We start from the raw sequence: 24,976 nt of genomic DNA, 5'->3' as shown, positions 1-24,976 counted from the left end.
TGATCTGGACAATGTACGAACATAAATACATAATCATTATATGGGCATAAAAAAATTAGTATGAAAAACCATACACTATACGAACATAATTACTTTTTTTTTACAGGAAACATAATTACTTATGAATAAAAATAATGAGTTTAATTCCATATATAACGTTATTACAAAAATAAACTTTCACTGTTAATCAATTAAAATTTGCAGAACTTTTAAGATATTTATTTTAAAAATTCAGTAAAAAATATATTTTAAAAGTAAAAAAAATTTATATATTTATTTGTGATTAAATGATAATATAAATAACTTTTATATTATTAATGCATGTATTATTTTTCCATATTTTTAATTTATGAGTTTAATTTTCACACTTTTTTACTATAATTTTTTCATATTGTAAATTAATTAAAAATAACACGGATTTTAAATCATTATTACATATGATAAATAATAATCTCATCATAGTCTATAATAATAATAATAATAATAATAATATATCTAATTGACATAAGTGATATCAGCTAGCTCTCTCCTCTTGATTCACAACTTTTGTAAATGGAGCAAAGTTAGTTGGGAGGTATTGGAAGACACTAGACTCTGTGTTTAGTTGGAGACATCTTTGCAAAGGCAAATAACCTAATGACAATATGTTCTAATTAAATTTTATTTATAATTTATTTTATCACATTATTTTTTATCTCTTTCTGTCGCATATTAAATATTTGTATCTCTTTACTCTATTTATAATATAAAAAATTATTATAAAAACTTTAACGAATACATTTTCTTATTATTATTTATGGTGTATGTAAGAGATGGGACGTGGCCGTACATTGTTGTGAATAATTGGCTTATAATATATATTTTATTTTGTAGTACATTGTACTCAGATATCTCTCTAGTCCCCTCCAGCAATATTCAACATGCATATTTCTCAGAAAGGGTTTGTTTCCTTCCATAGAAGGCATGTCTGCCATATTGGTGCAGCAATCAAAAATGACTTGGATCCCAATTGAAGGCCAAAGTGAAGTGGTGCACAATAGACCAATGAAGCAAATTTGTCAATGGGGTGTGAGGGATTTTTTTAGGACGCCATGGATAATTCTATAAGTTTACTTAACGGGGACTTCCAGAGATGAATTAGTGGACAGGATAATGCTAGTCGGTGATTGTAAACGAAAAACAAATAATAAAGCAAAAAAATTTTTTTTTATCAAATAAATATTAATTGTTAGTTTTATTAAAAATAATATCAAATAACTTTTTCTTTATTTTCTTCTTTTTTTTAGCCACCCAACTAATTTTATACATCTCCTAATAATAAAGCCAAAAGTAATGTAAGTTGCATTTTATTGCTGACATAAAAGGTTGTTCAATGTCTATTCATACTCCATATTTTGAATGAGATAGAAATTGCTCTGATGTAAAGTAGTATAGTGGGTTGACTCTTCCGTTTCCCACTAGCTGCAAAATAAGGGTGGAATAGGTTGACTTTTTATATATAAAAAATCTATTTTATTTTATTTTATGAGGATTGATGGATCAACTTACATAAATAATAAAAAAATTATAATTTTAAAGACCCAAACAAATGAATAAGCAAAATACCATCACCAATGCTGCCTTGTTTTAATGTTTTTGACCTGCTACAATCCAATGATAACACGGAGGAGTTATGCGGATATATTCATGTTACCAAAAATAACGAATTATAAATTTTTTTTCATAATGGTGGCAACAGGATTTTTTTAAACAAAAATCAAGAAATGTCAAAGTATTTACGTATTTCATCGCAAGAATATGAGTATGGCCTAAACTTACTCTTGCGCAACCAAGGAGATAAATACTAAAGAGATTTACAAGAGATAACTCAAAGCTAAATTTTTTTTTTTTTAAACAAAACTTAGAAAGATTAGACTTGTTGTGCATGGCTTATATATTCTATGGACAAACACATATTGAAGTTGAGTGGAGTAAAGACACAACATCTACTCTTTGGACTTAGGTCACTTGTTGTTGGCACCCTGAGCATTATGGTACATGCATAGATGATATTATAAAATTATATTATAGGTTTATTCTACATATAATGATGTAATGATGTAATATGTTGTATGTATACTTATCAAACCTAATTAAATCTCATGTTTGGATGTGTGCATGTAATTACTTTGTTTTTTAGAATTTAAGTTAACTAGACACCTGTTCAATAATTTTATAGTCTTCAGAGAGAAGTCTTATGTATTTATAGGCCTTTTGTAAAAACTAGTAGTGGAACTCTTGCAGGTGACTCTTGTGAGAGTTTATGTAATCAGTTTTGTCTTCATCTGTGTTCTAAGTTTCTTTTGCTGGGAATTCAAGGTGTATAAATTTAATTTTTACTTTTCATAAAATCCTTGAAAATTCTCTAAGTTTAGAAGTTTATCTTTGTAGTGTGTTTTCAAATCATGGAGAATTCTCCTCATGATCCCCAAGCATCGAATGTGACAAAGCTTCTATTTAGTTCACTCGAGTAAAACTAGCTAGAAAAGACATTATTTGATACTTCAGGGTAAAGATACACACAAAAAATTACTTAAGGAATTATTTTATAACTTTTAATAAATAAAATATTATTTTGTAACTTTTTGAAAAATAAAGGACCATCAAATTGCAACATAAAATAAGTATAAGAGACCAACAAAATAATTTAACCTTGTTTATTTATACTTTATTATATTGACCATTTGAATGTGATATAATGATTCAAATTTATAGTTATTTTTATCAAGAAAGTTTAACTTTTATCAAGAAAGTTTAACTTAATTAGTTGAATGATGTATGTAAGTTGTTGTAAATTTGGTAATACCAAAGTTAATTCATACTATTCTCTTTGAATATTTTCTATATAGTTATTGTTAGAGTTCTTACTTCTTAATATATACCCTCCTTATATATACGTAATATATTGGGATCTCAAACAATTTAACACTTACTATTTTTTCTTTTGGAAAATAATAATGACATGTTTATAGTTAAAGTCTGTTTACAAGAGATAACGACACGTATTGACCTTCCTATGGTGACGAAGGTAAAGAAAGAACAAAAAGAGAAAGGAAAGAAATTTACACAAAGTTTATTTAAGTTGCTAACCTATCATCAAAGGCAGCATATTGATATTTTTTGTTGTATTATTTTGTACTCTTATGGTGTTTAGATTCTGTTTAATGTTTTGTCATTTATGGATTGGATGTGAGCAAAAGCTAATTATGTTTGTGCATAAACAAGCATTTATATTAATATAGACCATAGTTGATTTCGCATTTGGTAGTCACCTTCCACCCGAAAATAGTGGGGAAAAAAATTACATCCTAGAAAGTAGCTACCACTTTGTAATTTGGACATAGGTCAAATATGTACCACTATGCACAAAAAAGGAATTCAATTCATGGTTAGAAACAAACCTATCCTGCCACCTGCAGCTCAAGTTGAAGTTCCACTATGCAGAAATATGTACCACTGCAAAAAAAAAATGAACGCGTTCATTTTTGTTGTTTTTCTTTGGGCTGTTAATTATTTTTGTTGTTTTTCTTTGGGGTGTTAATTTGTTGCATCCGGCCAACTTACTTGATAACTTTGACCCTATGCATTGAAGCATATAATTACATATATAGTGACTGATGATTAATCAAAAGGACAATAATGAAGAGACCAAATTATTGTATTGATAATCCAATGATAAAAAAAATTTCAGCCTTTACCCTATGCCTTCTTTCTCAATTTTTTTTAATCAAGAGAAGAAAAGATATTTTAGAGGAAGACAATAAACATTTCAAAGAGAGAAGGGGTCATGTGTAGTGTATTGTGATTGTGACACACTCACCTAAAGGAGACATTGGGTCGTTCCTCCATTATGACCATCATATTATATATAGTCAACAATATTACTTTTTTCCGTGTGTAAATTTTTTTTTTTTTGGGAAAAATGTAAATTATATTAAACCCAAAATGATACAACAATAAACAGGGTATACCTCGCAGCTAGAGAAAATCAAAAGTATCCCTAATACAAGAAGGCCTATATCAAGATGCTAAAACAAATGCAACATGTGCGCTTGTCTATACATAAGAAACTTAATTTTACTAATAACTTCTATTACAGAAAATTGATAATCTTCAAAAATCACCAAGGAGTCAAGGACCACTTAACCACTCATACAACCCACTCTATCGCCATCTACCTTCTATATGCAAACTCATTATTCTTTGAAGTTTTGTTTCATATAAAGAAAAATAAAAGTGAGCGAAAATAAGTGAAAAATAAAGTGAAAATTAAAAAAAATTAATTAAAAAAATGAAGAAGAAATTAAAAAAAGCTAGATAAGTAAAAATAGGTGAAAAATATAGAGAAAGAGAAAGATATGCTAAAATACTCGAACCAGTAATATGGTGATATTTGTCAACCTAATCTCTTCAAATCTTTTAACCTTTTAAAATAATTTTCATTTCCCAGTTTAAACACAATAATTGAGATATTTGCTTCTTCTTTTTCGAAAGAATCTAAACACAATAATTGAGATATTTGATTTAAGAAAAATAGGGGAAAATGAGAAAAAGATAAATACATGAATGAAAATAATAAGAAACAAAGAGAAAATAATTCATGATCCCACACATTATAGATTGTGCTTGAAGTCGTAGTGTCACAAGACTTATAAATTTGGTATACATATTTTGAGGTTGCGGGTTCAAACAACGACATCAACGTGCTCAATGAATCTCCTATATTTTTAATGAAGTTGTGGAGGGAAAAGCCCCTACGGTACAACTTACAATGAATGTAATCTAATATAACATGAGATACTATCTAGTAGATGGTATTTATCCAGAATGGATGACGCTTGTGAACACCATCACAAGGTCCCAAGGCGATGAAAGAAAATTATTTGCTCAACATCAAGAAGCAACAAGAAAGGATGTGGAGTGCACGTTTGGTGTGCTTCAATCTCAACTCGCGATTGTATGTGACCTTGCGTGTGCTTGGGAGATGAACCCAATCAAGCATATATTATATGTATGCATTTTATTGCATAACATGATTGTAAAAGATGAATGACACATATATAATGGTAATTTTAACCACTCTAATAAACATTCCATTAATGGTGTATCGACAACTGACATACATATTGGTCCTCATCCGGTCCTTCAACCATACTTGCGAAGGAGAGATGAAGTTAATGATTCGGGACATCATCATCAACTTCAAGCAGATCTTGTAAAACATATTTGGAAACGTTTTGGATGCGATAATTAACCAAATTAGTTATTATTTTAATTAGTGTACTCGATGTTGTGTTATTTGTGTGAGGTTAGTTATTTTTATCATTTTAAATAAAATATAATTTAATTGTTTTTATTTTTATTTTTTATTGTGCCAAAAATATTTTAAATAATAATAGACTAAAGAATTTTAATTAAAGAATAAATAACATAATTATAAATTAATAAATAAGTTAATAATAAAATATAATGATGTACTTCCTCCGGACCTAAATATAAGCAACAAAAAAAATAATTTTAGACCTAAATATAAGCAAATATTAATTAATTTTTATCTTATTTAATGATAATATTTCTATTATGTCTTTCATTTAATAAAATATTGTTTCACGTGAATCATTTATTCCTATTCTACAAACATTACTATGAAGAGTATTTTAGGAAGATTTTTTGAATTAATTATTAATCCATATGTCTGGTAGTTAAAATTGTTTATATTTAGGTTTAAAGGAAGTAAGCTTTTTGGTGAGACCTTGGAAGCCCCTAAATAGAGTTGCTTCATTGGAGAGCTTTAATGGTTAGAGGTGCTTGTATTGAAAAAAGTGAAAATAACGAAGCAACTTTGAAGAAGTGCTTCATTGTAGATGTTCTTAGAACATCTTCAATAGAATTTCTCAAAGGATTTCTTAAGTGAATAATTTTTTAATTTTTTTTTACAATTTGTATTCTATATATTGGAACAAATCTATGTGGTAGGAAAAATTTCTTAAAAATAAGATTTATATATTTGGTAAGAAATTGTTTCTTAGTAATAAATTTTTTTTATCTAATACACAATAATATCATAATTAAGTAAAAATTAAAAAATATATATAAAAATATGATTTTTTTTTAAATTTACTAGAATTTCTTATTATTAAAATAAAATTATATATAAAATGTCTTATAATGATATAATAATGTAAAAACTAAAAAAAAACTTAAAAAATCTATTTAAGAAATTCTCATTCGATATATTAGATTCTGTGCGCCCGTTTATTTTCACTGTAGAGTGTGTTTTGGTTTAATTTGGGTATCACGTGTTATGTCCGTGTACTACTTTGTTCTGTTTGCAGCTCCTGTCTCTTCCACAACAGGAACCTTACAAAGTCGGGAAAAAAAAGCACCCAATTTGCACCAAAGGAAAACACTTATCACCTTCGATCCATTTTTCTCATCTTATGAGAGCATTAAGTGTTGGTTGGAAGTCATCAAATCAAACCCAGATGCATATTACACTGTAGAGCTGCACAGTAAGTCAAAAAGCTTTCTTTTTTTTAAAAAAAAATAATTGAGTAGAAAAGAAAAGAAAAAATCTTTAAAAATCTTTTTTTTCCTAAATAAAATAAAGCTTGCTTGTTGGTAGTTGTAGAAAAGGAAATGAGGGATAGAGACAGAAAGCAAGGAAGCAAGTTAAACAACCCTAATCTTGTTGGGGTGAATGGTTTTGCTGCATATATATAGATGAAGATCACTAGGTGGAGGACATCACATTGCCAAAAATGGGAGGTTATGAGGTTTCAGAGTTGAGACATTTGGCTCTCATTCATCAGAATTCAGAAAAGAGATCGATGGTTAATTGTTTGCAGTTGATGATGAAGAAAGGCTCACAAGAAATTGATGCAACAAAACATTGAATATCAATCCTAGAGAGGTTTCACACCAGATTGAGAGAGGCTGACAGAAGAGAGTGAGCACATGCTAGTGGTATTTGTATGAGGGCATACAATTGCGGGTGCGTGCTCACTTCTCTATCTGTCAGCTTCCCATTCTTTTTTACTTTTGGTGTGTTCCTCTCATCTCTTCGTAACTTCACAACTCTTGAAGCGCCTCCTCAGTGTAACTCTCTTTTAACTTCATTCCATTCTCTGTGTTTTAAGTTTTCACACTCACTTTAAATAAGTCCCCTTTATGGTACAAACTTGTCTCATTCTCCGAGCAAGTCAATGGATCTATGTAATTATAGCCCTTGAAACGACTCGTATTGCATGATCCTTCTTTTGTGTTAAGCGTGCTTAATTGTTTGACAAATACTAATGGGAGGACTAAAAATATATATATATAGAGAGAGAGAGGTTGCTGGTTCTTCAGGTTGGTTGCGGTAAGCGTGCACAAACTTATCTATTTATTAATACTATATTAGTATAGTAGTAATTCATGTACTAGTATTTGCTTATCATTATCGATCTTTTGCTGTTTCAAGTGCCCTATAACCTGATCCTTATCTACTCGTGTTTTTTTCTACTATTTCTTTTCCATTTATTTCTGATACTGAAAGCGTGACTTTTTATAGTACTTTCCTTGATGGTGTTTTGAACACGAAATCCAAATGGAGGTCTTCGAGGCACGCCCTTCTTACGCTCTTTTCTCAATTCTCACTATTCATACTTTAACGGAAAATCTCCTTTTGGGATGAAGTTTCACTAAACCCTTGTTTTTTTCTCTTTGCCTTTCTCTCCTTCTTCTGCTCCTTGTCGACAGTGTAAGATCTTTTCTCGCCCTCATTTTTGGTCCACAAATTGTGCTCCACGCACTCATTAGGTTAAGAGAATCCAGCATAAAAGGGCAAGTCATGGGTTTTAAATTTATTTATTTTTAAAGTGTTGAATTTGAAGGGTCAGAATGAGATGTTTCATATATATCTTGGATCTGTCTCCTTGAATGCCATTATGTTTGTAGCCTTCATTTGAGGTAAAGGAAAATCTTGGGAGAGTTGATTAAGCAGCTAGATATGGCAAGATTTGGTCTTTCCCTTTGGGCAGCTATATAAGCGTTTGTTTGCTACCGTGATTAAAGGGAATTCAAGCAACAACCTTTCTTATACAGGTTATTACATGCTTTTCGATTCAGAGTTTTTTCTTTAACTTTATTTCCTTTAATTTTTAGTTGAGAGAACATTTTCTTTTTCAGTGCTTAATTTGTAACATAGATTCCATCAGCACAGAACTTTGTCGATGTTACGAATAACTGCTCACTGAAGATCTTGAAGCACTACTATAATCACTCAGGTAATTAACCATTTTGTATGGTATGAGTTTTATTTTAAGTGTAGCATCTTAGTGCTAACTGCTAAATATATCTATGGCACACGTGCATAACATATGTAGAAAAATCACCATTCATTACATGAAAAAATATGAATATTGTTTTGTTTTTGTTGCAATATCATGTTGTAACACTGAAAAATGCAAACCTGAGAGGGAAACTAATTAAGATGATATCTTCAATTCATGCTGATTTCTGACTTGAAATTGAATTAATTATATTTTGGTTTCATTTTTTGCCTGAAATACTAGATAAGTAGTCACTTTGAACGGTCTTGCAACAGAAGGCTTTTGGTTTAAAAGTGATTTTGCTGATTTATTAACTAGTTGTCATGCATGAACTTGAAAATCAGTAACCAAGAAATGAAGCAGTCTATAGATAGTTAGCTAGGCAGAATAAAATTTATGCTTGCTTTGAATTTGATGGGTAAATTATGTTCCGAGTCCCAAGTTTCTTTTTTAGAATTCTTTATATTTGTTGTGTTGTTTATTAGCCCACTAAAGACTAGGCAATGGCAGTATGAGGGAATTCTGTTCTTTCATTGTATCAGAAATCAAAATTATAATGGAGGTGTAAATGTTGATGCTTTATGATCTTCTAAGGTTGGGGAAAAGATGAAATAAACAAAAAACGATTAAATTATTTATTAATCAAAGTTCAATTTGAAACCCTTATAATTAATCTCTTTTCTTTAGGTTAATTGCAAGGGAAACAAAATGGAACGCCAACTGTAGCATACATAGGATGGTGGTGTAGAGAGGTGAAACAAGTACCTGCCAATGTAATAGTGGTAGTGTTTAGGTACCTCTGATGATGCTGACGATACCACTGAGCAGGTTGTGATGCCTGTATGTACTGCCAGCGATTGATATGGAGATCTGGGAAGTAAAAAACAGTACGTGTCACTTAAAAGCTTATACTGATGGTAGTGAACTGTGGTTACTAGTTTTACTGAACTAGCTTGCCATACTGTGCAAACTGCTTGCATTGTGTGCCATAATTACGAAGTTTGTCCAACCATTTTATTCTACCAATTGGCTTGCTCAAATAGTTTTATTTTATTATAATTATTTGTTAGAGCCTGTCTGATGCGTGTATATATATATTGAACTTATTGAAATATACCATTATCTCTAAGCATATAAAATTTGAATCTCAAAACAAACGGGATATGTTTCATATGTATAAAGAAACCAATCTTAAGATAAAAACTAGTATATCAATAATCTTTACCTTCAGGTCTTTAACTTCTTCTGTCTTGGATATAATTTCTTCTAACAATTGTTTGAATTTGATTTCTCTCTGGTACACGCATGAGTGCATACACACATAAACACACATTTTGTATTACCTAGAATCTAAACATACATTTTACTTTGCCCAACCTTACTATGATCAAGGAGATCTTATTAATGATGAGTAGATTGGAATGGATATGCATTTAATTATGTTCTATTCCATTCTTAACTCATGCACACTCCCAAATGATCAATCACAATAAGAAAAATATCAATAAAATAAACATGGCCAATTTTACCTTAATAAATGTGGTTCTATTTATTTGGCTGATTCATGACCATTTTTGGTGGTGAGTATGCTGTTTTGCAAAATTACCAAGTTTTGCTTGTATGCATTACAATACCTGTCATAAAAATAAGGAGACCACTCACTGTAAGTTTTAAACTATCATTATTAACATAAAGTGTTTCTGTAATGATATACAAATTGAGGAGATTCAATTTTACAATTTTGACATTAGTTTATGATGTATGTATTGAATTAGGGTTCAGTTATTTGTAAACTATATCCTATTTTAGTTGGATTATAGCTTTGCATCTTATTTTCTATCAATATCTTTGAATCCTAAGCTTGGCTTGTAGCAGTTGCATTAAATTTGTATTTTTTTAATCTTAGTTGAATTTGGGTCCTTTAATTCATCATATAAGGCATCTTATCAGTCTTGAAAGTTTACTCTTGCAGTTGTGATATGTCTGTGTGCACTACAACATCACATTAGTCTAGATTTCTTGTGAAAATTATTCACTATAAGTTCAAACATTATATAAATCAGAAATGACAGGTATAAGAATATATACATAAAAGAAGATTGTCATGATTTCTGTGTGCATTACTAAGTCAGACAAAAAAAAAGGAAAATAAGAACACTAATTAATAAGTGGGTCTAATTAAATAATATATAACAATGAACATTCAATTTTGACTATATATATCCCTTCTTTTCTGAAGGTTGAAAAAAAAAAAACAAAAAAAATGAGAATTAAGAAACACGAATGTCATTCTTTTTCTGTTCTTAGGAGTGTTCAAACCAAAAGAAACAAATAATAAAGTAGTTTGTAGAAGATAAAATAAGTATACATGCATTTCTAAAAACAAAAGAGAAGGAAAAAAGAACAGAAAAGTGAATTTGACAAGGGAAAAAGAAAATGAAAAAGTCCCTGATCAGAATAGCCAAACTATATTTAAACCTCCCTTTCTGCTATACAATGTTGTTTTGTATGTGTTTCAACATCCCAAGAGGATCACAAGAATTTTGGGCTAAATACTAAGTATAGAGTTTGTGTAATTTTAGTCCAAAATTTTTTTTGTGATTAGTTTGTTTTATCTTTTTTTCTTATATCCACCAATTTGTAGGAGCAATTTTTAACTTGTCAAATTAAAATTAATTTTTCATAATTTAATTTTTTTCACTATGTTGATTTTTTTTTAGTCTTTAAAAGGACAGAATAAATATTTTTGAATCATTTGAATTTGCACAATTAACTGAGTAATTGTTTTAAGGCGAATGTATATTGAAGGGCACTATAAGATCCAATTCTAACCCTTCAATTCCCTATGCATAATTGAACCCCCTCAGGTTTTCTTTGTTTTTCAGGCATTAAAGGAAGGAATTAAATGTGAATGATCTAGGCATATATATCTAGAAGTTTAAGCTATTATGTCAAAGCTTATAGGCATAAAATATATTTGTAATTTACCCTGTCGAAAACCTTATGGGCTTGGGACTTGGGACTTGGGTTTTAGTCAAGATTATGCATGCTGACCACTATTTTGTTTTGAAATTTAAATTAGATGAGAGAAAGTATGTAGAAAGGGTTGATTTCTCATTGCCACACAGTTGGCTTTGATGTTATATATTCAAAGGAATCATTTGTTTCAAAAACTTTAAATAAAGGTCAAGACTTACCAATTGGTTTTTATATCTAAAATGGAAGAGTAAAAGGCTTCTTTGCTAAACTTGTTCAAATGAGCCCTTTCAGACAATTTCTTAATTGTGTATAAATTGCTACTAATTAAAGAATACGTAGTTCGCATTTATAAAATAGAAATAAAATAAACCAAAATACTACGAGATAAAAACAATTCTAAAAATATATCAACTGGATTTGACTGGGAATGAGGTGAAAACATTAACTTTTATTTATCACATTTCAATGTAAATTGTGTTGATCCTTGTACAACAAATTTTGAGTAATTTAATTATTATTTGACTCAGAAGTCATATAAGGGGTTTGTTTTTATGAATTTGAACCTAATGATGTATACTCTTTTGTGGTTACATAAGCAATTTTATCAGGATTACAGTTTACTTGTTTTAATTTAATTTCCAAACAAAAAAACATGATCAAGCTTGAATTTCTTTTTGATGAACAAATTCCACGCACTTAATATGTTAAAATATACCCTATTTCAAGACATGCTTTGCAGTTATGTCGTATCGAATAGTACTGTTATTCTTTGTAGTCTTGTTTGCTGATATATTTTTTCCATTAAGTTTCTGTAAACTACAATGTGTTATGCTAGATATGTAATAGAATTTAAATTTTTTGACAAACATTTTCATACATATGATTTTTATTGCTTCATCATTGATTTTCGCTTTGGAGAATCTCTTAAACACTCAGAATATACATAACATTCTTTATTTGTAGGTGAGACATTGTGTGTGCACACGCATGTTTGTGGTTTCAATTTATCAGTTGTATCATCTATGGCGTTGACAAATGCTACCACAGTTGTGGTCTTCACACAGATCAAAAAATGTTGCTGCCACAATTACAGTTGCAAATTAATAATACTTTAAAACTGTTATTGGTATTCTAGTTTGTGGTTGAACTATTTTGAATGTTATGTGGGAATTGTGTTAATAATAGCTGAATCCAGGTATTCTAACATGTTTGCATACTGGACATGTGGCCATATTTTAGCATATAATTAGCATTAACTTTTGTAAAAAAAATGACATTGATTCATACACAAACGTACACCATCAAAATGAAGAAATTTGACATTTAAGTGTTTTGCTGCAGAAACTTAATGGAAGATTGATTACATGTTAAGCATCATACCTAGTGGTGGGGAAAATATGAATACAGAAGATGCATACTCAAACGCTTCTATTTCAACTGATCACATGCATTATGACAGTCAATACTTCGTGAAGTTCTCAGCTCTCGTACATCTAAAAAATGAGGACTGAGTTGCACAAATGTCACTATATAACAGTTTGCAGTTTTGGCTAGGATCCTTCAAGTCCTTACACAATGCCATTAAGCCCTATAATAGCACACTATCAAGTTTGGAGGCTTGCAATATTTTCAATGTCAATATAGTAAGAGGCTGTGCTCAAAATAAAGAATATGAAATCATGGTTCATACTTTGTAGCAACTCAAGTTTGTGAAGTCTCTGATGATGACTGATTGCTTAGTTATTATAAGTAATGATCTTAACTTGAATATATGATTGGATAAGGGAGATCTCAGCTAGAGATGTTGAAGTAAGATTGATGAACGAACTTGTCATCCCTCGTCCCTAGAAGACATGCCACAAGCTGGTGTGGTTGGAGACATACACATCGTTTTGATAACAGACTGACAGGATGATCAAGTCATGAAACTGCTATCAGAGTTGTAGTTTTGTATACATGGAACTGAAAGTGTTTGTGAAAAAAAAAAGACTGGTCGAACTAGTGATGTACTGATGTTATATTTGACCTTGTGAGACTATGGAGTAAAAATAGGGGTCAAAATCATTCTACATTCTTGATCGTATTGGGAGTTTACTCATTTGAAGATGTGCGTATCTCCTCCGGATGATACCTGAACCAGACCTAGATATTATAAAATATTTTTTATTTTTCAAAATGATCGCTTGGATGGTCTTTTCTTACAACAAAATATATAAATATTTCGTTAAGATTGGTTTAATCGGATCCTTTATTGTTCTTAAGGTGATAATAGTTTTTTTTATTTTTTATTTTTATTGTAGTTACCCATTTTTTTATACAGCCTATTTCGTTATACTTCATCATTTTGACAAACCAGAGGTAATATTCACCAGTGTTAACACCCATCAAATCATCTCTAATTATGTCATGAACCAACTTGCTGTGGCAACTTTATATCAAGCATGCGCATTGGGAACCACTAATTAATTTAATTTTACGGCCCTAGATCTGTGTGATAAATGTTAATTTGCTTTTTAAAATTTTATCATTAATATATAGCCGTGACAGTTAGGTAAGATACCCTAATCAATCCAGTTAAGCAATGACAAATGGAGGAACAGAAATTTAATTAATCATGCATGCGTCTAATATGATTCTAGGCAAATAGTAAAAATTAATCATTATAACTTGCTCAGTTGCTTGTATTGTGGCTTATAACCCTTTTATGTATTGCCAAAACTCAGCATGCACTTCACAATAGGGATTGAAATCATTCGTTTTGGGTGTGAAGCATTATTACTCTCCTCAAGAGAATCTTCAACTTCAATCCAAACCTTCTCCATATATTATCTAGAGGCAAAAGAATAAAATGCTTAGTCTAATTGCACATGCTTAATTAACAACAATCCTCGTATTATTATAACATGTCCTATATAATAGCTTTTCAGATTTATGTTGACTAATACTACTTATTTTAGAGATTTTTTTTTGCTAAGCAAAATAAATTTTGTTAAAGAAAAACAAAGAAACAAACAAAGCACAAGTTGTGCCTCATCTGCTAAAAAAGAGTTCACATGACAGGATGATAAAAGTGGCACAGACTTCATCAACAACTTACAATACAAAGCCCGTGTCCCGAAAATGAAAAGCAATACTACCCTTACATCAAAAAGGCACCAGCATAGGACTACAAAGTTAGAAACCACTATACGACTTATTTTAGAGATTAACTCTCAGATCGGGGGTAATTAGTGTTAAACCGTGTCAAAGTGCTTGGTAACTCCACGTTCCAATCCCTGACTATTATATGACTTACTGATTAATGATTGATGTATATTTTTGTCACAATATGTATGCAAGTAGGCATACGCAATATTGAAATTAGAAAGAGAAAAATCGGATCAACTTTCTTGATACAGTCGCATGGTAATTAATTTTAATGCAATAATGCAGCAGCAGAGTTTCATGTGGTGTATGAAACATGCTATGGAGTTTTTTTCTTCCTTCTACCACAAGACTATTCTAAAATTGTGAATTAAATAAGTCCTCGAAAGGTGATTCGGAACTTTGCAGCAGGGTAGACCTAAAGAAATCCCGAAACCCAATTTTTGGCGCTAGAGAAGTGTTAATGTCAAAAGAATAACATAAAAATTGTGAAACAGAGATACATACCACATTGTAAGAGAATCCATCTAAACATTCTACAGAACCAAAAATGTCTTGCATAGGTTATTCAGCGTTTTTTTTATAGAAATTTTTATGAAATAAAATCACATGATCACATCTAAAATTTATAAGCATATATTTTATTTATTTATTTATTTATGTTTTGTTTGGTTTTAATAAGCAATTTTAACCTTTGTCATTATTATTTGTGCTAAATACTAATCAAACAAATTGTCAATTTGCTTCTCATATCATCTATGTAAATATATCAATAGATTGTTTAAAACAAATTCTGATATATCAATTTGGATGATATGAAATACATGACAAAGATGTTAATATAGTCGATTTAAAATGTAAAGACGGATGCAAACTAGATTCAAAACAAAACTCAAACTTGTTCTAAAAATATATACGGTCTAATTTAAAAATTCAAATCCATCTAAAATAACCTTAGAATAGATTGGACTAACGAGACAAGGGGTGGGTCTTGCTCACCTATATGTGACGTTCGATAGAAAGGGAATTTACCACAGGTACTCAGACAAGCACACACATATGCATGCTTTGGACACAAGTGGTGGAAACTGGGAGTCAAATTACTGAATAAATTGTGATGGTTGTGTTTATCTTCCCTCTTGATCATTACAGTATTTTCTGATTTGCTCAGATAATGGAGACCTCAGATTTATACCATCATTGGGTTCATTACGATTATCGTTCCCCGTTGTCAAAACCATTGAAAATTGAGCCAAATTAGTCGACGATATTTCAGACTTGATTTCAATGTAATAAATATGTTAATAGCCTTATCCTTCATAAGCCACCTATCGCTTTCCTAATTCATGTCTTATTAAGAGATGGCCAAGGGGCATACCAAAGAAATACTGAAATAGGTTATTTCAATCCCTTGTTAAGATAGATAATACTTAGGTGTTGTATTTTGTTTTTGTACCAAAATTGGAGTAGTTTTAATAACCGTACAATGAATGGTTATTAAGGCGCGATATAGTTTTGTTCTATTAAGATACTTCATAAGTCAGTTCAGCAAGATGAAAAAGTAACAGATGATAACCAACAAAATGAAAGTAACACTAACATATGATGATAACTAATGAAGGTTGGCCTAGTTGGTAATTAAGGAACAGATTCAGATCCCAGGACCCACAAGGATATGAATTCCACTTCGGCTGCCGACATGAGAACCTTGTTAAAGCTCATTCGGGAATCCATTGTCAAGCCATGTTAAGTTTGCAACTTGGTTAGCCTTCCAAAAGATATGCATCCACATCAAATTCCCTTGACCATTATGAATATTCTGAATTGCAATCACCAAGGCATAACAAGGATGCGTTCGACACCTTCTACTTCTAGTAGTGATAATCCAGTGCTCTTGTAGAAAGTGGGAAAATACACTTCTGGGCGTATTCTTAATTAAATGGATTTTTTCCTCTCTATTCTGTTGCTTTATATACGATCTTCCATGTTGTTTTACATAAGGGGTACAACTGTGCAACCATACTTTAGAGGATTGCTAGCTATATATTTTTTTGGTTGAACTAGCTATATTTAATTATGAAATGTGATAGCAATATCAATTTACCATACTCTATATATAGATGCAAAACTTTCTTGATATTGGTGGTCTTAGGAGACCGTCACCTGCGAAAAAAAGATGCTTAATAGTAAAGGGAAAAAAACAAGAGAGCACTCAAAGACACAAGGAATCATACCTGTTCGGTTGAAACAGAGAAAGTTACAGTTTGAAGTCTTCAATCTTTTGAAATGATGGCTGAATTGAAAGAACTATGTATATAGTGAAATTTCCATTTCAAATAAGGAAGCAAGAGAGGAGAGCTGTGAAAAAGACTACTGTTATTTTCGTTTATAAAACAATTGAAAGCAATTCATTTTGGTGTGAAGGATCAATCATTTCATTGTGTATGGAAAAGGTTACTAGAACGAAGTGTTTTATTGAAATAAAATATTTGAAAAATGATAAATTCATTTTAAGAAGAATATTGATATTTTAAATTTAAACAGTTTTTTAATTCAAATAATAAATATTGTGTTTTATTTAATATTTTATTTTCAATAATTTTAATTGTTAAGATATTTAAAAATGAATTTACTTTGTCCAGTTATTGGTACGCAGGTTAATTTAAAGCAATATGAATATATCTCTAAATATAGTATAGTTACCTTTGTAGATTTTACTATTTGTTTTTTAATTGGGTTTTTCATATATCACTATAAATAGAAATTAACTATTTTTTTTTCACCAAGAACTATATACATAGTTCTTTCATAGTGATATATGAATTTACTATTTTTTTTTTCAATTGAGTGTTTGAATTAATTTCTATTTGTTTTTTAATTGGGTTTTTTCATATATCACTATAAAAACAATTCGCAAAGACTTAATTATCTCTAAATATAGTATAGTTACCTTTGTAGGTTTTAATTGAGTATTTTTTTTATTCCTACTGGTTTGGAATGCAGTATTCTTAATCAGGTTTTTTGACAAGTATTTTCACCTCCATATGTTCACTCAATATTGAGACCAATCGCAATTGCCCATAATTATGCATTTGTGATGGTGCAGATGCCAAGGTTATTCGAGAAGGAGAAGATAACAACAACACAATCATTTCATGGCCCATCACAATTCAACTTTGAATCTGCTCACTAGTGGAGGTGACCAACTGATAAGTCGATCATATATCATTTTGGACCCTGCATTGACCATTTAGACATTTAAACATTCTTTCAGCCAGAACAATATGCATCGCCTTTTTAGCTATCATATGATAAATATGTTGAGTTGTTTGATGACTGTAGGAGAAAACTACTTCATTTCGATTTCTCTATAAGGCTGAAAGAGTAACTCCATTGGTTGTGTTTTAAAACTCAGTATCCGCTTACTCAGTTCTAGTTCTGGAACACCACCAAGAAACTTCCTTAAAGGAATACATGATATAATGTTTATTGAACAATTAAGAAAGTCGGTGTAATGTATAAAGAATGTCAGTATAATTTACTTAAATAAATTAATATAAATTTACAAATATATATAGTTAAAAAAGATAAAGAAAAATAAAAAAATATTAATAAAATATTTAAAATTAAAGGATGTTTATATATTATTGTTGGATACTTAATGATGATGGTTTGAGGCAAAAATCTACTTGTGTTTGTCTGGATGTAAGTAAAGGTCGTTACTAGTCACAAACCCATGACAAGGCACAATTTAACGCAACCCCATGGCTATTAATCTAAAATTTTTAAAAAAATGTGACTTCAATTATAACATTAACATATCTTTAATAATTAAAACGATTTTTGTTTGATTCTTACCTATAAAAAAAATATATATATATATATATATATATATATTATTAATGATTAAGTCGATGATTTATCCTTTAAAGTTTATAAGCTCCTTTTTGAGAAACCTTTTTGGCGCAAACCAAACGAAACTATCATCGATGTTCAACTAATTCTTCAAAGTTCAAAGGGTGGGATGGTGATGCAACCAAATACCCAAAGGTAAATTCCTCAATCAGATGCACGGGGTTCTCAACAAAAACGAAACGCCACAAAAAGTCGAATTCCTACTGTATTAGGTACAGGCGTGACCCGTGAACACAGAGGACATAATCTAGAAGGAATAAAATAAAGAAAAGAAAAAGGTAAAAAGTAACTTTGAACAAAGTCGCAGTAAGCCCCACAAGTACTCCAAATTACACACTCATAATTGAAACACAAACATGACAGAATCATCCACAACGTGTGCATCTCTTAACAACAATTCTGGGCGACAGAGAGAGTAAGTACCCACTAACCAGTCCCCAAGTACCAAACTAACAATTTAAACAACAAAACACAAACAGATCTTATCAACAAAACTCAAAGTTCCTAAACAAAAACAAAATAAAATAACAAGGTCGACAAATGGTGTTGTAAAACAATAATCAGACATCATATATATAATATACCATTCAAGCACTGGCAGGTGCAGAATTCCAGAAGATATCCTTAAGCGCAGGACGAAGTTGTTTGCTGCAGAACTGGTTATACTCCAACGTATCCCCATTGTCCTTCTTGACCTCCACCACCATAAACGACGGCGTCACGGCGTAGATATCCGCCGCAATCGCTAGCTTCCCCTTCCTCCCACGCTCCTGTCCCTGAAGCCTCACTTTCGTCTCGCTACTCTTCACGTCAAACTTCCCCGCCTTGGCCACCTCCTCCAGGCGCGAAATGACGCTGCTCGGCGTCCCCGCGGTGGCGAACCTCATCTCCTCCTTCCTCTTCTCCTCGAACAACGGCGACAAATTGAACCCCTCCGACAAGGAGATTATGTGGAAAGCATTCATCGTCTCCTGATTCTCAATCTTCTCCTCCAAATCGACCTTCTCAACCACCTCCTCCACCTTCCTCGGCACCTGTTTCTTAAACCAAGAAGACTCCATCACTTTAGAAATACAAATCCTCGTATTCGGATTCGGATCAAGCAGTTTCGTAACAAGCTTTCTCGCATCGAGAGAGAACCACGGTGGGCACTTGAAGTCCCCTCTATGGATTTTTTTATACATGGCAACCAAATTATCATCCTGAAAGGGTAAAAACCCAGCTAGGAGAACGTAGAGGATTACTCCGCATGACCATATATCAGCCTTGGCACCGTCATAGCCTTTCTTTGCAATAACTTCCGGTGACACGTACGCAGGCGTGCCGCACGTGGTGTGTAACAGCCCGTCCTCTTTAAGGTGGTCGGAGAAGGCGGTGAGTCCGAAGTCGGAGACCTTGAGGTTGCCGTGTTCGTCCAGGAGGAGATTCTCCGGCTTGAGGTCACGGTGGTAGACGCCGCGGCTGTGGCAGAAATCGACGGCAGAGATTAACTGCTGGAAGTAGAGTCTGGCCAGGTCCTCCTTCAAGCGTCCCTTGGAGACCTTGTTGAAGAGCTCTCCGCCGCGGACGAGTTCGATGGAGATGTAGATCTTGGACTTACTGGCCATGACTTCGTGGAGCTCGACGATGTTGGGGTGCTTGACCATCTTCATGACCGAGATCTCCCTCTTGACCTGCTCCATCATTCCGACCTTGATCACCTTTTCTTTTCCAACGACCTTCATAGCCACGTGCTGCCCCGTCTTCAGGTTCCGCGCGTGGTAGACCTTGGCGAAGCTTCCGTGCCCCAGCACACGACCTAGCTCGTACTTGCCGTGCAGCAACGTCGTCGTCGTCGACTGTCTCTCGCTGTTCATGATCTTTAATTAGTAAAGGGAATATGAGAGAATGGGAGATGGAGTACTACTACCCGTCTTCCACGTGTTTGCGGTGGCAATTTCTGCCGGAGGTTCTGCGTTTGGCAGCGCCACCTGCCTCAGAAGGACTGAGCCAATGCCCAATTCTCATTTCTCTGCATTCCTCAACTCTTAGCGGCACAAGGTTTCCTTCCTTTTCCTTTTATAGCGCCGATTTAATCAATCTGACGGTGGATGAAATGGACACGTGTATGGACCATCCTGGATTGCCGACTCTCTCACACGGGAACGTTGTTTTGGATCCATAGTATATACACTCATTATCGGTTCTGTGCAAAACGCCAGGTTGAGTCTTCTGTGTTTTTTTATTACTGATATTTATTGTTTATGAATTAATCTATCTAAATTAAATAAATACCTTAATTACATGCAACACAAAATCACAAATAGTGTGTATAAAGGGAAACTTGAAAGTGTTTTGATTTGTTTTTAATTTTTTAGTTGATATGTATTTTTCGGTATGTTAAATAATAATAAAAAATGAAAAAAAGGCATTTGTTTTTATAATTATTAATGCAGCAAGTACATAAAATGAAACACTGCCTTTATTAATTAATTAATTTTTTTCTGGTATTAAACCATGCCTTAATTGCATCATGCATGCGACAGAAATGTTGGGAAGGCACATATGAGACAAAAATCCTTGTAGGGTATGAGTGTGGCTGTAACTAACAAGTTAGGACTTCGATGGTCAGTTTTTAATTTAATTTGTGATAGTCACGGAAGAGCTCACCATTACGAATATAATTATCTGCATCCAAAACAATCAATATGATTTTGGTCCCGCGTGTCAGGAAATTGTTATTTCTAAATAAAAATAAATAATTTCTTTAGACAAACATGAGTTTTAAGTACGATTAGATCTCAAATAAAAAAATTTATAATCAAATAATTAAGTATCCTAATTATCATAATTAAATAAAACAATTAAATTAACATAGTTAACATTAGCATCATTACAGCATACAAAAATTAGTAAATCGAAATAAGGAATAATGAATGAGTTTGTTTAAACTCATTTTTTAAAAAAAGTACTTATTTTAATAAAATCAGTAATTTTTTTATTTTTTAGTGGGTCTATTTAAACTTTTTTTTTTCTTAAAACAAATTATTTTCTGTTTATTTTTTTGAGAAGTATATCATATCTGATTATTAAAAAAACATTATTTTAAATACTTATTTTTCAACCTATAATATATATATATATATATATATATATATATATGTGTGTGTGTGTGTGTGTTATAAAAAAGACAACATTCATATCTACCGTCTCTATATCTTAAAAGATTTTGTTTTACAGAAATCTTAACATAATTAATATTCAGTTATTATTTGACATATTTTTATACACAATAAAATAAATGAATAAGCATATTTATGTTTAAGCTGACTGACCTTAATATAGATTTGAAGCAAATAACATCATTAATTAATAAAACTATTAAATTTAAGGCAATCATATTTTTAAGACTTAAATTATATATTATTTAATTTGTTTCACTTTATGTGACATTTTAAAAACAACAAAAAAATATAAATTAATTGTTGCTTTAAAAACTAATGAAGCATTAATATTTTTTCCAATGGAGTATTTTTAATGGGAGTAATTAATTAAAGAGATAAATAATATATTATGAAATTATATAATGACAAAGGTTAATCAATGTTATTATGATATTAATAAAAGAAAAAAATGTTTTTGTTGGGATGTGCAGAATTATATTTTTTATAATAAATATTTTATCCTTTTAAATTCTTAATTAATATTTTAATGGCATTGGCTAGCAAGACTGAAATGTGGTTCAATTACTTTTATTGACTTAACTCCCAAGTATTTAAATAATAACTATCGTGACTAACATTCAATAAAAAATTAATTAGTTATAAGTAATTTTTCTATTTATTTATTTTGTAGTTCGACACAGAAATGTGGTTCAATTACTTTTATTACTTGTATAATTGTAGCGAATGATAGCTTAGATTTATATAAAAATTAAATTTGTGAAAATATTTTAAATAAAAAATTATCAAAATTTAATTTAGATTTTAAATATAATTATGAATTATGGAAATATTATAATATATATTTTCATGCTAAAAAATAGTAAATATTTTATAATTCAATTTCAATCCTATGTTTTTGTATTTATACTTTGGTTATGTTAAAAAAAAAACAACTGAAAAGATAACTAAAAACTAAGAAGATATAAGTGAAAGTTAAAATTGATAATTTGAAGTTTTAAAGTTAATTTATTAAAATATAAGTGTTGTATAAAATTAGTTATAGAAATAGTTGAAAATATAAAATGTGATAAATAATATGTTTAAAAAAAGATAAGAAATTTGAATAAATATTTTAAAAATAAAAAAAAATTAAAAACTAAAAACTAATGTTTAAAAAAAGGTTAACTTCAATTATCGTCTCAAAAATTACTAAGAAAAAATTCATTTATCCAATAGTCAACTTTCCCGACTGCAGGATATATAAAATAACTTTTAGTTGGTCTGTAGGTATGATTGCTTTTTATTTATTAATGTTTTTAATTTTGTCAATACATGATCGAAATTCCACTGTATAATTGTTCCTTTTTTTCATTGTATTTGCGTAGAATATTTGCCAACAAAAGATGATAGAAAGAAAACAACATTATTATTCCTCAATTAATTTATAAATATAAGTAACAGTAAGTTTTATTGTTGTTTCATGTATGACACCCACCTACCCACACAGACTAGACTAGACACAAACACATTTATTTATTTTAAGATAAACCAATTAAAAATAATAATAATAATAATGGTAGTAATAATAGATTTTTTTAATATTAGTAGTATCCAAATACTGTTGTATACATGTGCGTATTAACTATAATTAATTGTTTAGTTTACACATCACTATATTTATATATCATTGGCTCCATCTATCTGTTCACAAAAAATAAAAAATAAAAATCTGGCCATCTCTATGATGCACCAGACTCCAGAGCCTTTTTCTTTTTAGTAAACAAGAGATTACTTACCTCATAATAGGTAGATAAAAGAATAGTTATTATTGTAAGATATTTTTAATTCTCTCAATAACCTAATGAAAAAGGGGAAATGGAATGTATAGTTAATACTTTTTTAATTTTTAATTTTACTATTTTCTTTCTTTTTTTACAGCTTTCGTTTTCTTTCTTAAAACAAATAAAAAGGTAATTATATTGTGTTTTAATTCTGTACCAAAAAAAAGTTTTAATAGAGTTTAGTATGAATTTTTAAGCCGTATATCAAATTAACAATTAAAAGATAATTATATTAATAATTTAATAGAATATTTACGAGTTTTTAATATTTATCTCACCATTTATCAAAATAAATTAAGTTGTTATCACCATAATTAGGATAATTAACTTTTTTTATGGAATTTCAAGTTATCTTAACGAGATTTGTTTTTTATTTAATTATATTAATTTTCAATCAAAAACTTAGTCACCCTTAATTAAAATTTATCGTTTATTTCTAGAAACATATTTTACAGAAATCAAAATTAAGTCATCTCCTACTTTGCTAAATGAGTCACACTTGTTGAGTTTGTGTCTATTATTTCAGTTGTCAATCAATAGTATAAATGAATCATTTTATCCAAGTATTTCAATCATCGTTCCGCACACCGTTTTCCTTTTATATTCCAGCAACTATAGTTCATATTTGAATTAAACTTTGTAGACTTAATTTGTATTAAACTCTAGTTTACAAACTAAATTTACAAAAAAAAGTCTAATTTAATTTCTAAAAAAATGAATTTTTAAGTAAAAATTTAATGTACAAACATACTTTTTAAAATTATCAAACATATCATAAAACTGAGTTTAGAGGGAAAAAAATCACAAATAACTATATTCTCTAGTTAGTAACTAATTAACAAATGTGGGAGTGACAGTAAATTTCAAACTCAACTACTGTGTATTTAATTTAACGTGAAAGAATTAATTGAAAATTGAAAATCAATTTCTTATTAGAAAATAATATAAAATTGATTCTAGATTCATAGTTGTAATTTTAAGTTAAAATAACTTTTAAAATATTTACATATCTCTTTTAATCAATTAAATTAAACTCTTTAATATAAATCATATCATTTTAAATTTAATTTTAATTAAAATAAATTGTGTAAAATTAATTCGTTTCAAAATCATTTTTTTCACATTCACCCAAACATACACTTGCTGAGTGCTGAGAAATAGAAAGGAGAGAACGTGCAAGTTTGGCGTAAGTCTGCAAGTGGCTTCATGAGTCAGAATTCAGGACATGCATTATTTTCTTCTCGCAGGCTCGTTATTTTTATATTGGTTGGTTAATTAAACAACGAATTATTTAAAACTATTTAAATACAAAATAACTATTTATTAGAATGATAGGATATCAATATTTCATTAACTTAAATACTTAATGCATACAATTGACGTAAAATAAAGAAGGAAGATCATATTTTTGCAGAATGCTGTTTAGATTCATTTTTAAAAAAGAAATAAACAAATTTCTAAGCAAACTAAATTTCATAGTGTACTCAAATATGTTACCTTTTACTGTTTTTTTTTTAAATTGTTGAGCGCAGGCACCGATTTATACGTACAGTAAGAATTTATTCGTTAAGAGATGCGACCTATATGCCCAGATGACGCATCA

General features: G+C 30.2%; 1 protein-coding gene and 1 long non-coding RNA gene across 3 annotated transcripts; one reads left to right on the top strand and one right to left on the bottom strand.

Moving 5' to 3' along the window:
• Positions 1–6,349: 6,349 nt before the first annotated feature.
• LOC114393915 lies at positions 6,350–13,569 on the top strand. Of its 2 annotated transcripts, XR_003662626.1 has the most exons (6): positions 6,355–6,551; positions 6,665–7,137; positions 7,978–8,124; positions 8,209–8,306; positions 9,039–9,238; positions 12,672–13,569. It is a non-coding gene; the product is annotated as an uncharacterized LOC114393915 (long non-coding RNA). The 2 variants fall into 2 exon arrangements; XR_003662625.1 differs by having other exon boundaries at positions 6,350–6,551; positions 6,665–8,124.
• Positions 13,570–18,653: 5,084 nt separating this feature from the next.
• Positions 18,654–20,435, bottom strand: LOC114393235 (CBL-interacting serine/threonine-protein kinase 6-like). The gene has a single exon (XM_028354508.1). The coding sequence runs from the start codon at positions 20,243–20,245 to the stop codon at positions 18,977–18,979; it is 1,269 nt and encodes a 422-aa protein (XP_028210309.1). The 5' UTR covers positions 20,246–20,435; the 3' UTR covers positions 18,654–18,976.
• Positions 20,436–24,976: the final 4,541 nt, after the last annotated feature.

This window comes from Glycine soja, chromosome 17 (genome assembly GCF_004193775.1).
Source record: "Glycine soja cultivar W05 chromosome 17, ASM419377v2, whole genome shotgun sequence".
In the NCBI taxonomy this organism is placed as follows: Eukaryota; Viridiplantae; Streptophyta; class Magnoliopsida; order Fabales; family Fabaceae; genus Glycine; species Glycine soja.
Note: the sequence above shows the minus strand (reverse complement) of the source record. Positions and strands in the feature narration are given on the sequence as shown.